The 14306-nt window shown below is 40.1% G+C and overlaps 1 protein-coding gene and 1 long non-coding RNA gene across 4 annotated transcripts in view; both read left to right on the top strand.

Moving 5' to 3' along the window:
• LOC146517444 (voltage-dependent T-type calcium channel subunit alpha-1I-like) overlaps positions 1–14306 on the top strand; it is a 283413-nt gene that overhangs the window by 149487 nt on the left and 119620 nt on the right. For 2 of the 3 annotated variants that reach the window (XM_085162096.1, XM_085162094.1), the window contains 2 exons: positions 4096–4438; positions 5809–5901. In XM_085162096.1, coding sequence (XP_085018222.1) covers positions 4096–4438; positions 5809–5901 — 436 coding nt within the window. The remainder of the gene's footprint in view (positions 1–4095; positions 4439–5808; positions 5902–14306) is intronic. The other variant, XM_085162095.1, reaches the window with a different exon arrangement.
• LOC146517445 (uncharacterized) lies at positions 5910–13545 on the top strand. Its single transcript, XR_014874473.1, has 2 exons — positions 5910–9497; positions 10639–13545. It is a non-coding gene; the product is annotated as an uncharacterized LOC146517445 (long non-coding RNA).

The raw sequence follows: 14306 nt of genomic DNA on the forward strand, positions 1-14306 counted from the left end.
TTACTTGTTCTTCTCAGACCTCCAGTAAGGACCGTGAAAAGGATGAACAACACAGCGGTATATCTGGGAACACATGCTCATTTGTGCAGACAATACACTGCACATTTACATCCCTAAGAGGAACATGAGCATGGAAATACCCCTAGAAACTAATGTCTCTGGAGTGAGATGTCCAGAGAGAGTCAGGGAGATACTTCATATCAGTTTTATTTATATAATGGAAAATCACAATAGCACTAGCTTCAGGGTGCTGTATATTGTAAGATAAAGACCCTACAATAATACGGAGAGAGCCCCAACAATAAAACAACCCCCTTTGAGGAAGGACTTGCGAACAGTGGGAAGGAAAAACGTCCTTTTAATAGGAAGAAACCTCCAGACTCAGGGAGGGGCAGCCATCCTCTGACCAGTTGGGGATCAGGGAAGTAAGACAGGACAAAAGACACTGTCTCAATGCTGGTTTCATGTGAAACTAGTGTTCTAGTTTCATTAATTAATATTTTTGAGTGAGATAAAGCTGCCTCTTTTGTACTTTTAGATATCTAGAATGCATTTTCTTAGTTAAATAAACTAAACATTTTAAGTTATGTGAGGAGCATACAGCATAACAGGGAATTCAGCAGAAATGACACAATATTTGCTGTCCACTGACAAATCAATCGTTCTGATAGACAGCTTCGACATTCCTGTGCTACGATGTGTAAATGCATGGTATAAGTATATCTTGGTAACACTATATTGGGTACAGATTTATTGAGTTATTATCCAAGACAATATGAGGTGGCTAATATCTACTGATGATCTGATATTTGCTAGAGCATGCTAACAGAATTTTATGAACCTCTGCTGGTAAACCAGAGACTCTACAGTAAACCGAAGCTAAACTGAAACAAAGTTTAGCTTAAAACACACAAAGTTCAGTGGAAGGGCATAAGTGTTTAATACCTACCAGAGCTACTGTCTTAGCTTCAGACATTTGGGTTAAAAATACCTGTTTCAACTAGAATCAGTGCACATGGATGAAAACCTGGTGAAAAATATCCAGTGTTATGCTGCAAACCTGCTGTTTCAGATCATGTTTTTTGGCTTGTTAATAGCTTCTGTTGAGCCTGCAGTACGCAGGGACAGAGTCAGTGGAAGCAATACAAAGACCTACGAATACACAGAATGTGTTAGACAGAGGGCAGTTACTATGCTGCTTCTATTGAGTCATCATAAATACCAGGTCAATTGTAATTGCTAACCAGTACGTCGTTCTCTGGTCTGCCTTCTAAACAGCAACCCTACCTCACACTGAAATAAAATCACACACAGCTTCGCTCTTTTTTTCAGCCTCTATCTTTTCATTTTCCTAATATTGCCAAAACGATCACATTTACTCTCTTCCTCCTCATGTTTGGTTTATTGTCTTCTCTTTTCATCATTTCAGCTTTACTCCTTTGTCAACTGCTTTTGTATCGTGTGTCTTACATTCTCTTGGTTTCATTAAACACAGACCTTTCTTTGACGCAGCTAATCAAGTCATAAATTGAGAAGTCGCATCAGCGTTCTATAACAGGCAGAGCAGACGGTCACGCTGAACCAGACAGCAGCCTGCTGCACAACACCAGCGCCAGACCGCATTAGCTTTTCTTTTAAAGTCTGCTTATCTAACGTCTTCTTGTCTGCATCTTCCTCATCTTGTCATGCACCCTGCTGGACGAGCTACCAAATTAGAATTAACTGAGGAACAAATGTGCTGCTGATGTCAGTTTGCAGGCTAGATCGTGAATAACATGTTTAGATCATGAAAGGTGGTCGAAACATGGCCACAGTTTGGTCTGGTTAGGTCCTTTTTTATTAGTGACAGTAGCTGCTTGTGGACCACGAACAACATGCTGTCCCCACATTACACGTAGGCACTGTTTAGTACTTTGTATCTTTCCTTCATATCACTCAGAGGTATTAAGAGTATTGAGGTCATACAAATATTAATATATTACTCCCAGAAGAAAGTAATATATTACACTAGCCATTTACGTTTGCATTACTCTGTAACATAGACATATAAATAACACTCAGGTTATAAGCGCTGTGTTAGCGTGAAGAGATGTTTGAAGTTAAGTTTGCTGATCATAGCAAGAGGCGCGTTTAATGCAAGCTTGAAAGAAACCTTAGTAATGCAATGAATGGCATAATTGAAACTGTAATGTGATAAATTCGACTGTCGTACTCAAAATTGTAATCTGATTACCGTGCTTTTTTAAAGTTCTTGTACTTGTTTTTAAATGTGTAATCTCTTTGTGAACTTTGTGAACCCTGGTTTTGCTTTATAAATAAAGCTGGTGTGGTATGGTGCTTTGTTAGATTACATCCAACACTGGTCACATAATCCTTGGGCTGGCTGAGATAAATGTTTCCCCAAAAACTTTTTTCACGTCTATGACGGCGCATTTTGTTTTTTGCTTGTCTGGCTGTCTCACTAAATCAGGAACTCTTTGAAAGAATTTCTTAAAATTTTGAAGTCAAAGCAAAACTGATTCGATTTTAATGATCAAAGTCAAGGACACAGTTCCACACAAATGTTCAACGAGATAAAACAATACAGTGATGAAACTAGTGCATATTTTTTATATCTAGACAATGGTGATTCTAGTTTCTTCCTTTTAAAAGGCACTTTCAGCTGCTCCCTTCACAAGGGGTTGCCGCAGTAGGTTGCTCCACAGTTTTGATTTGCTAGCTTTTTAAGCCCGATGCCCTTCCTGATGCAACCACCGGGGGATTTGTACTTCCTCCTGACATCAAACCAGCAATCTCTCGCTTCTTACGTATGTGTAAACTCTCCACTATTCAGTTTTGTCTATTTAAAAAAAGTATTTGCACTACATTTCAAAATCCCATCATACTCCTTGACAAAAATGGATTTTAACACTTTAAAAGTCACGCTTTAGAAGGTGACACAAAATAAACTTGTCAGTCAAAAGATTTTCAGCAAAAAGCACTATAAATCACACTGCTGTGAAATGTTTTTAACAGGTTTGAGTCAGGCTTTGAACACATTGTTAAAATTCTGTTTGCATAGAAGACTTTAAAGCCTCCAATATTTTTGTGTTTCTGTAGTTTGCGAAACACGAAAAGAAAAAATCCAAAAGGAAAATTTCGCATTCAGTGTGAGAAACACGCAGATTGCTGGACTGGACAGCGAGTCTGACGGCTTGTTCTCGGGCTGCCTTTGTAGCCAGTACATGATCAATCTTGCATCAAGAAAAATGTTCGTCATACGGAAACGGTGCGCTGACAACGGCTGTCAAACAGAGTCAGACCGCAGACTGTCAGCTCGATGTGTCAGGGTTAAAATGTCTCCATCACTACCCACCCTGCCTCTGTGTCTGTGTGCGTGCGTCTGCTTGTGGTGTATTTCTCTCACTTTTACTGTTACACACATAATCATCTCTCTCTATCTCTGTCCTTTCATCCACTCATCTCTCCACTTGTGAGCACTCATATAACAAACTTAAAATGCACCATTACACATGAAGCTTTGATCTAGGCTCGTGTGCATCTCTTTGCATGTCACTATACTTGTAAAGAAACAGATGGATGAGAATGGCAAGTTTAGAGAGGATTTTGTTTTCTTCTTATCTGATCATTTATTAGATATTTATTAGATATCTTCATTAAAAAAAATACCTCGAAATGTTGCAAAATTCTCTTTCACCCATATAATATGACTTCTGTTCTGCCTGGTTTAATTGTGAGACTTTGCTGATGAAACACACTATTCCTGTCTATAATACACACATTTTATGCTGATTTTACTATGACTGGATGTTTAAAACTAGCAACAAAATGCACTCACTGCTTTACGTGTACCAGTGCTTTGCCTTCTTCTTAGTGTTTGTCTCTGACAAGCAGATTTTTTCACCATTCGATTCATAAATATTTAAGACTGATTTTAGATTGTCTTTCTTCTGTATTTTTTCTTCCGTTTTTTCCTTCTCCCTCTTTTTTTGACCCATTTTAAAGTGTACTTATCATTTTTAACATTACGTTGTACAAGGAAATGTTTTGTTTTTAGGATACTGTTGTAATCGTCTCCTTCCTCGACTCTTCCAGCAGTAGCGGAGTCAGTCTCCCTCGGCCTTACTACATGGCTGATGAGGATGACGAGCGTCCTTTTATCTGCTCCCTTCCTGTTGACAATGGCATCATGTCTTGCTCCGATGTGCCGGCCCGCCGAGAAGGAGGCAAGACGTGCTGCCTGGACAAAGATGACATCCTGTATCGCCAGTCCATCGGTCTGAGCCCCGAGCCCCTGGCCAACGGCAGCGTCAGTGTAGCAGGGCTCTGTGTGAACTGGAACCAGTACTACACCAGGTGTCATACTGGGTACAGCAACCCCCACAAAGGAGCCATCAACTTTGACAACATTGCCTTTGCCTGGATTGTCATCTTTCAGGTAGGTTTTTTTGTTTTTAACCTGAGGCTGTACAAGTAAATCGAGTAATTAAAACACTGTTTAACTGTGTGATGATTCATCCTCTGTCATTTTTATAATTCATGATATCTGATTCTGTAAATAATACATGGGTTACATATCCAGGTGGCAGTGTGTTGAAGTATTTAGCAATGTTGCCTCACCAAAATCAAGGTACTGGGTTTAAATTAGGCTGGGTGGGGGTTTATATATGGACTTCGCATGTCAGTGAAGGTTCTCCAGCTTCTCCCACAGGTTCAAAAATGTGTGGGTTTAGGTATTAAGGTAACTGATGATTGGCCTCCTGCAATCCTGCCTCCAACCGTGTCACAGCTGGGATGGACCCCTGCAACCATGATTTGGCTAAGCAGAGGAGGATGCAACGATTACAATGCATATAAATATAAATGGATATGAATGAAAATAATGGAACTAATTATATTCTGTTCAAAAACAACAGCAGCAAAAATAACCAAGAAAACATTCAGAGTATTACATCAACACACTGAAACGTACTGATGGCTGTGAAAGAGCTGATACCAGTTACCTCCCTGCCACTGCTTTCTTGCTTACATCTATATCTGAGCAGGAGTAATATGAATTCAATTTAATCTACCTTACTTTTTAGAAATAAAAACTTGGGAACAAAGTCTGTATGCTTTTTCTTAACAATTCATTTTCTTTCCCAGCTTAGTACAAAGACCGGAAACAGAGAAGCTTGCATAGCTCTGTCCAAACATAACAACACCTAATCAGCACTTGAATCAGTGTTTAAACTATATTAAAATAGATTCATATCAAGTTGTAAAAACACATTGTCTCCATTTTACAGAGAGTTATGGGTTGGGTTGTTTGGGTTGTAGGTAACTAGTGGACACTTCACTCTGCCTATCAAGGAGGCTCCTGACTACTTCCAGCAAGGATCCACAGAATAACCCTGTTTGACATTTACAAATCATCATGTTTGCATTTAGAGCATACTGTATATACGTTTGTGAGCATTTGTGATGGATCATGGCACCCCAACCGGTCGCAGCAGGTGGCCGCCTGGTTCTGCTGGAGGTTTCTTCCTGTTAAAAGGGAGTTTTTCCTTTCACTGTTGCCAAAGTGCTTGCTGAAAGGGGGTCATATGATTATTGGGGTTTTCTCTGTTTTCTTTGTATTATTGTAAGGTCTTTTTATACACTATAAAGCACCTTGAGGCAACTGTTGTTGTAATTTGGTGCTATATAAATAAAGCTGAACTGATACCTTCAGATAGAGACCAGCCAGATGCTTCTTCTGGTTTCCAGTTTCCATTCAGTAATAAAAAACTAAATAACAGATACTGTCTAATGTCTTTCTGTTTGTAGGTGATCACTCTGGAGGGCTGGGTGGAGATCATGTACTACGTGATGGATGCTCATTCATTCTATAACTTCATCTACTTCATCCTGCTTATAATTGTAAGTAAGACATGGCTTTACTCGTATTTACGACAACAGAGTAAATGTGGACACGTTAGTGTCAGTGCTCAGGTGCTTCAGCATTTGCTTTAAGAAAACTTGCTTAAAATGTACTTGTTGAGGTTAACTGCTGATGTATTTGATTTTTGTGAGCATGATATATGACTGTGTTGAGATACCTTCCTTCTTTTTATACGACACACACACACACACACACACACACAGAGCTGTCAGTGACACAGTTGAAAGCTGAGCTGAAGAATCCATCATTTTTTCTGATAAAGTACTTTTTAATTTCAATCCTTTTGTTTCCCTCTGTGTATGTGTGCCGCAGTATATTCATGCTTTTTGTGTGTGAGCATTGGTGCATGTTGGTGCAATATATTTCTTTTTAGCCTGTCTCGCGCGTGTGTGTGTGTGTGTGTGTGTGTGTGTGTGTGTGAGTATTTGAAAGTCCCGACTACTTCCCCAACCCAGGGGCTGTCTTGTCTTTTTATTATACTTTTAATTGCTTGCCTTCAGATTCAGACAGGAGCTTTTCCTCTTTTCCAGTTTCCTCTTCGAGCCAGTGCGCCTTTCATTCTTTACCTCTTAATTTATTTTAAGATTACTTTCTACATCCTTCTATCGCCTTAAATCTGCCAATCTCTTCAAGCTGCACCCTGTGTTTCTTACCTTGTCCTGTCATAGATCAGTCCATGACTCAGTTTATTCTACCACTACCCCTCTCTACTTCATCCATCTTTCCTCACTCATTCCCTCTTTTCTTTAACCTGCTTGCAACTACCCTTTCTTTTTCTGTTTTTTAAATCTCTACCACCTCCTGGCTTCCTTCTAATACTCACCCGCTGCTTTCATTCGCTCTCCTCTTTCTCACTGATGTGTATACTGGGCAATATTCATGTATCGGTCACTCTACTCTTTCTCATTTATGTAGAAACACACAGCCGAAAATTGCCTCACTACATCCAATTTGTGATGTAATGGTTGCCTTTTCAAAAAAATAATATATATATAACTGATGAAGAGTGGAAGGAGGATGAAAGGAAGGAAGGAAATAACCAAAGGCTGGAGTGAGGGTTAGTAGATGATGAAATGTGAGAGAAGGGGCGGTGGGTGGATGAGGGCTGGGAGTTGTTAGACAGATGGAGTTGAGGTGTGGAAAATGAGGAGAAGGACTGCGAGCAAGCTTAAGAGAGCAAGTGATGAAGGGGGGAGGAAGTGAAGGAAGGATGGGAAGAGGGTGGATGGATCGGTGACAGGGGGAGCAGGAGTAGATGGACTAGAATGTCAGCATGAAATCAGAGAGAGGATTGGAGGACGGGCGAGAGGAATCAACCACATGTTGGTGTCTCTCTTTGATCTTAGGTGAAATCCAGATAATTAGAGTGAGTCGCTCAGGGCTCGCGTATTGAGGGAGATCTCAGTACAAGGTTTAACAGTGTGTCATATGACATGTCTGTCTGTCCCTCACCAGTGGAAATTAACATGACAAACTGCACAGCTCAGCTCAGAAATAGGAAGTTTAGTGAAAACACTACATAGAATATATAGAAAAAATACTGCAGTGAAGCAACATAAGCAAATATCATTCATACATGCAGTCCCGTGAAAAATGACCCCCTGATTTAGTGGCGTGTAGAAGCATCCTTTAGCAACAGTCATTATGAAGCAGTTGTTTTCTGTATGACTTTGGCAGTCTCTCATGTCGTCGTGGCGGATTGGTCCACTTTTCTGAAAACATTGCATCGTTGTGGTGCGCAAGCATTCATTTGTTCACAGCTCTCTTAAAGTCTAGACTTTGGACCTCTGCAACATCTTGATTCTTTTTTTCAGCCATTCTGTTGTAGATTTAAGGTTTTAGCTGTTTGGCAGATGGCCTTAAATTTGACTTTAGAATACTTCGGTGTACAGAGATAAAAGAAGCCCAGATCATCTACACTGATTTTGTCCGTCGAAATGAAATGATTCAATTAGTCTTGTAATTTGTTCAGAAGCAGCTTTGCAAACCTAAGCTGTGCTGTCATAAACTTTAACATTTAATATTCTGGAAAGACTTACATAAGATGTCTACTTCATATAGTGAATCATATAAGGCTTATATGATTTACTCATGAAAGTGGCCACTTTCTCATTACTTTTATATATTGTTTTAGTAAGTATCCAAAACATACACGTTTCATTTATATAATTTTTCAAGGGATCTTATATCTGTTTTCACTCTTGTATGCTTTTCATACAAGTTTCACACAAGACAGATACAAACTTTATAAGATTTATATATATCTTTTCCATAGACTACAGGCTCGTATAGTCTAAGATGTAGCTCAGATGGGTGTTTTGTAGGGATGCACCGATACCGATACTGGTATCGGGTATTGGGACCGATACTGTAAAATGTGGTATCGGTTAACTCGTAAAAGTTAACCGATACCACGAACCGATACTAACTTATTTCATTAATCAGAGGGTGGATTGTCATTTTTGTTGTAGTTTTTTAGATTGGCCACTAGGGGGACATCCCGCGCTAAACAGGCACAGGGTTAGACGAGTGAGACTGGCGGCTCCAGATAAAAAAAGGGAAACTGGAGGCTGCTGTAGCTAGACTAAACAAAATGTCAGCAGTGTGGACCGGAACAGCCAACTTTAACTCGGGTTTTGGAAAAGCGATGAAAAATGTCAAGAGAAAATCCACGGGCAGTTAAATTAACAGAGGCTGTGACTCATTTTATCGCTCTGGATGACCAGCCAATGCCGGTCGTGGAAAACATAGGATTGCACCGTCTTCTCAGCATACTCGAGCTGCGATATGAAATTCCCAACCGCCCACACATCAGGGAGATAATGGTGCCAAAACTTTCTAAAGAGGTAAAGACAAGCAGTGTGTGCGATGTCAGTCCTTGGTTTAACGGCACAGTGGACTGATGATCCACGGGCAGATGGGGAGTTCATTCGTCAATGCCAAATACTTTCGTTATTTTGTTTGTTTGTTTACAATATGGACACTCTGCAACAATTTAAGTTTATTTTATTCTCAAACCTAATTTGTATTTATTTTATTCCAAACAGAAGTGTTTATTTATTATTCTGAAAGCTCGAGACAGTGCCAATAGTTCAGTGATATTTTGTTAAATTACAATGTGGAGACTCTGCAATAATTTAACAGAAGTGCTTATTTTTCACTTGAAATTTTTTTGTGGTCATTTTTATTAAGATATTATTTATTATCGGCAGAGAATAAAATAAAACCTGTCTTCCAAATCATTGCATTTGTGTGTGTGTGTGTGTGGTAGAAATATCGGTTTTTGTACTCGGTATTGGCAAGTACTCAGATCCAAGTATCGGTATCGTATCGGTTTGAAAAAATTGGTATCGTTGCATCCCTAGTGTTTTGCATTTCGTACCTTGTGGTAAATTTGTTGGTATATCTTAAAAACATTGTGCATTATGTTAAAACACCCCTGAATAGTCCAGACTTATAAATTGCCAAAACCTCTACTCTTATAGAGGTGGTCACACTTTCTAAGGATTAACCAATCAAGTTGCTTTGTTTAGCAGCTCCTAACTCTTAATGGAAGCAGTATGAGTAGGGATGGGTACCGGTATCCGGTGCCATGATGGCACCGGTTCTGACATAAACGGTAGTAACCAGACCGAAAAGCAGCGCACATTTCGGTGCTTTATTTCGGTGCTTTTTTTCCTGAGCTGTGATACACTTTCTTCTTCCTTACATTTGTATTGGCGGTTGGCAAACAACTGAAAGGTGCATTACCGCCACCAACTGGTATGGAATGATACACTTTAGATTCTAGCCAATCATTTTAAGTTTCCGAGAATAGTAGGCGGGTCCAGGTACGTACGTTCTTTTAGAGCAGAGCTACAGATTAAAAATGTCCAAGGCGAAGCGGTCAAAAGTCTGGCTGTACTTCACAGCAAAAGATGCAAACTCAGCAGCTGCAACAAGTGCTTTAAGCTGATACTGTGATACTGTCAAAGAAGGTAACACCTCAAATCTGATGAAACACCTGGCGACGCATAGTGTTTTTTTTTAAAGCCGAGAAATGCGCCGTATTTGATAGCTTGCTGCGAGACCTCACACCGAGCACATCTACTGCTTGTGGGTTGCCTGTTATCGGACCCGGAATTAGCAACATCCCCCAAAAACCCGAAGAGGAGAGTCCTGGCCCCTAGCCCTGCCAGTGTAGCAGAAATGATGACGGATGATGATGGCAGCAGCAGCCGTTCTTCTCTGCGTGAGTAGCTTAATGTTGTTCGTGTGTAATTTACGTTGAGTAGGCTAACCACGTTATTACATTAATGCATGTAAGGTGAACTAGCAAACACCATCATAGCTACATGCAGCTGTCTTCTTGTTTGATGGCAGATACTCCCTTCACCCTGGCCAAAAAGGCTAAAATGACCAAAGAAAAAGTGGAAAACAGTTAAACATGAGAGGTTTTTGGACAAAGTTTGTGTTTTTTTCCATTGTTTAAGCACTGCTTCCAGCCAAGAATGATACCATATATGCCCCATAGCTGCAGAAAAGGCTAACATTGTTATCTTTTTACAAAAAAACACCTGAACATGAGAGGTTTTTGGACCACTTTTGTGTTTTCCATTCTTTAAGCACCGGTTTGAGCACCGTTTAAGCACCGGCACCGTTTCAAAAGTACCGGTTTGGCACCGGTATCGGATAAAACCTAAATGATACCCATCCCTAAGTATGAGTGTACAAAGGATGTGAAAACTTTTCATACGAGTGTATATTAGAGATATATTAGACTTATTTGTATCTGAGTCTAACATATTGGTTTTCTCTTAGTTGGTATTATTCTAAGCAGCATCTATTTAGAAGCAAACCTACAACTCAGGAGCTATCTTGACTTGAATCCAGACTGTTATTTTAGCAAGTTGTAAATTAATTAATGTCTTAATTTACGTATTTTTTTTCTTCCCCATTGGAAGTTATGCTCTTATTTTCCATGTATTCAGCATAGCTTCTGCAGCAGTTGTGAACCTCTGCTATGTGCATGTGCCATCATGACATCATATTTATTTAACAGCTTTCCAGTTTCAACTGTTCATTGTCTCTTTGGGGCCAGTATTCAGTTTTTATTAGGCTGACATGTAAAGTGTAATAATTGTCACTTAAAACTGTAGTATTAGTACATTAGTGCAGTAACATATTAATATTTTATAGCACGTCAACCTGCTAATGTGCCTGTTGCTTTATAACAGTCAGTTCAATTTAGTTCAGTCCAATTCACTTTAAAACAGTCGACTCAAGGTGCTTTATATTGTAAGGTTGTCAAGAGATTTATTCTAAAGACACTTCTTCAGCTAAGAATCTAAAGGTAGAAACACACAAACGCTGCAGCATTTACTTGCAAGGGCATGATCACAGAATGCTCACACCAGAGTGGGGGCCCTGTGATGTGCGCTCTGTTCTTGCACTTGTCTTTATTTATATACAAAAGTAATACAACAGTGAATACGTCTATTCATAGGCAGAGGAATGTTAGTGTGTAGGGAGTGAAGATAAGAGTGGTTCAGGTGTATGTGTGTGTGTTATGAGATTCAGAAGGACGCGGCCCCTCTTCTTGTTAGGGAGCGCAGATAAGTGTCCAGCTCTCCTCTTCCTGGCAGGAGTGAAATAATAACAGCTTGTTCAGCTATTATTGCTGTGAGAAAGAATTTATAAAACAGTCTTGTAGTGGACAACAGTCTAAGTCATAAAAAGGTCTTCATGCAGTATTCTATCATATGCAAACTTATATCATTAAAAGCTTATACTGACTAATAAGTACAATTTTATATTGACAAAGGTAAAGGACTATAATAATAGAGAGAAACCCCCAACAATATGATGACCTCCTGTCACCCATTGCTTGGCAACAGGGGTAAAGAAAAACTCCCTTTTAACAGGAAGAAACCTCCAGCAGAATCATGGTCAGGGAGGGGCGGACATCAGCTGCGACCAGTTAGGGGTAAGGGGAGAAAGACAGGATAAAAACATGCTGTGGAAGAGAGCCAGAGATTAATAATAACAAATGATTAAATGGAAACATGGAAAGGGAAAAGAAGTGAGTAAAGAAGAAACACTCATCATGGGAAGTCCCCAGCAGGCCAGGCCTATTGCACCGTAATAACAGAAGCATTAAGGGTCTCCTGATCCGGCCATGACTCTAAATGCACAAACTAGTTAATAATGTTAATAATAAGTTCTTATGTTGTTTCACACTGTAACCCTAAACTTTCCTCACCAGTACCTGGGGAAGCCGTATGTGAGAAATGAATTAACAGTCAGGCTCAGGCAAGAAAGGCTTTTTACCCTGACAGCTCCATGTGATCTTTAATTCAGCTGTGTAAAAATACAACGATTTTGCTCTAGACAATTCCCAACGAGCTAATGGGTGTTATTGCTCCTGTCTCTTTTACATTCTGTCTCGGTACAGTAGTGCCCTCTTGTAACTTTAAAATCCCCATTAAAAAGAAAATTGAAAACTTGACCATCATCAAATGTTGTAACACAATTAACTTCACTGCTGGGATTGAAACTAAAATTCCTCCTTGCTTGTCCTCTTATGGATATACCAAAGCATAAATGCATCAAATATGATCTAAATGAGGATGCAAATCTCCATTAATTAAAGTTTCTCAAGATGAACGTGTTGTAATTCATCATGTTGTTGACTAAGCATCTCTGCTTGATTTTGCTCCCTGGAGTTGTTGCATATGTCTTCCCTAGGGATGGGTATCGTTTAGGTTTTATCCGATACCAGTAACAAACCGGTACTTTTGAAACAGTGCTGGTGCTTAAACGGTGATCGAACCGGTGCTTAAAGAATGGAGAACACAAAATTGGTCCAAAAACCTCTCATGTTGAGCTGTTTTTTTGTAAAAAGATAACAATGTTAGCCTTTTCTGCAGCTATGGGGCATATATGGTATCACTCTTGGCAGGAAGCAGTGCTTAAACAATGGAAAAAACACCAACTTTGTCCAAAAACCTCTCATGTTTAGCTGTTTTCCACTTTTTCTTTGGTCATTTTAGCCTTTTTGGCCAGGGTGAAGGGAGTATCTGCCATCAAACAAGAAGACAGCTGCATGTAGCTATGATGATGTTTGCTAGTTCACCTTACATGCATTAATGTAATAACGTGGTTAGCCTACTCAACGTAAATTACACACGGACAACATTAACCTCCTAGGCCCTGCCGTCCACATATGTGGACATCACATTTTGGGTTATTTAGACCAAAATAATAAATTTTGCTCTACAGGGGCCTGATATCCACTTACGGACCCACTCCGGGTCCGATAACAGGCACCACACCTGCAGTAGATGTGCTCGGTGTGAGGTCTCGCAGCAAGCTATCAAATACGGCGCATTTCTCGGCTTTTAACAAAATGCTATACATCGCCAGGTGTTTCATCAGATTCGAGGTGTTACCTCCTTTGTACAGTATCACCTTAAAGCGCTTGTTGCAGGCTGCTGAGTTTGCATCTTTTGCTGTGAAGTACAGCCAGACTTTGACTGCTTCGCCTTGGGCATTTTTAATCTGTAGCTCTGCTCTAAAAGAACCTACGTACCTGGGCCCGCCTACTATCCTCGGAAAGGTAAAATGATTGGCTAGAATCCAAAGTGTATGACATCTCAGGGGGAAAAAAAAAACACCAAAATAAAGCACCAAAATGTGCGCTGCTTTTCGGTCTGGTTACTACCTTTATGTCAGATCCGTGATGGCACCGGTATCCGGTGCCATCATGGCACCGGATACCGGTACCCATCCCTAGTCTTCCCCCCATAGAGAAAAGATTTAACTGCCAGTCTCTTGTTGGCTTTGTTTCGGCTTGTTTCACAAACAGGCTTAGTGGAGGAAAGTGATTTACTATTTACATGTTAAAAGTTCTGCTCACATCGCAGGCATCTCATCTCCCTGGGAAACAGATGAGGAGACTTTCCATCATTCTTTCTTTAATGCTGCATGACACCATGTGCTGAGAGAAGGAATGCAGCAAGCAACAGCAATCAAGACCGAGAAAGAGAGAGGTGCCAGCAAACGAGAGAGATATAAGTTCAGGTTGCGTTTAGATGCTTTGACGATTTCACTCACGTAACATGCATGCAGATTAAGTGTGCAAAATTGAATTGAACTGAGAGCGCGAGAGAGTGAGTACAAGAGAGTGCTAGAAGGAAGCTAGATGAAAACAGCCGTGAGAGAGAGAGATAGAGACCGAGTGACAGATGGAGAGACAGATGAAAAAAGTGAGATGAAGATGGAGAGAGTTAGAGAGATGCTTTGCAGTGATTACCATCATGTAGAGCAGTTTAGACAAGAGGACTCAGTGGAATTAAAGGCTTTGCATGGAAGATAGTTTGGCCCTGTGGAATTAAGCTTTAAC

This window comes from Neolamprologus multifasciatus, chromosome 6 (assembly GCF_963576455.1).
Source record: "Neolamprologus multifasciatus chromosome 6, fNeoMul1.2, whole genome shotgun sequence".
Lineage (NCBI taxonomy): Eukaryota > Metazoa > Chordata > Actinopteri > Cichliformes > Cichlidae > Neolamprologus > Neolamprologus multifasciatus.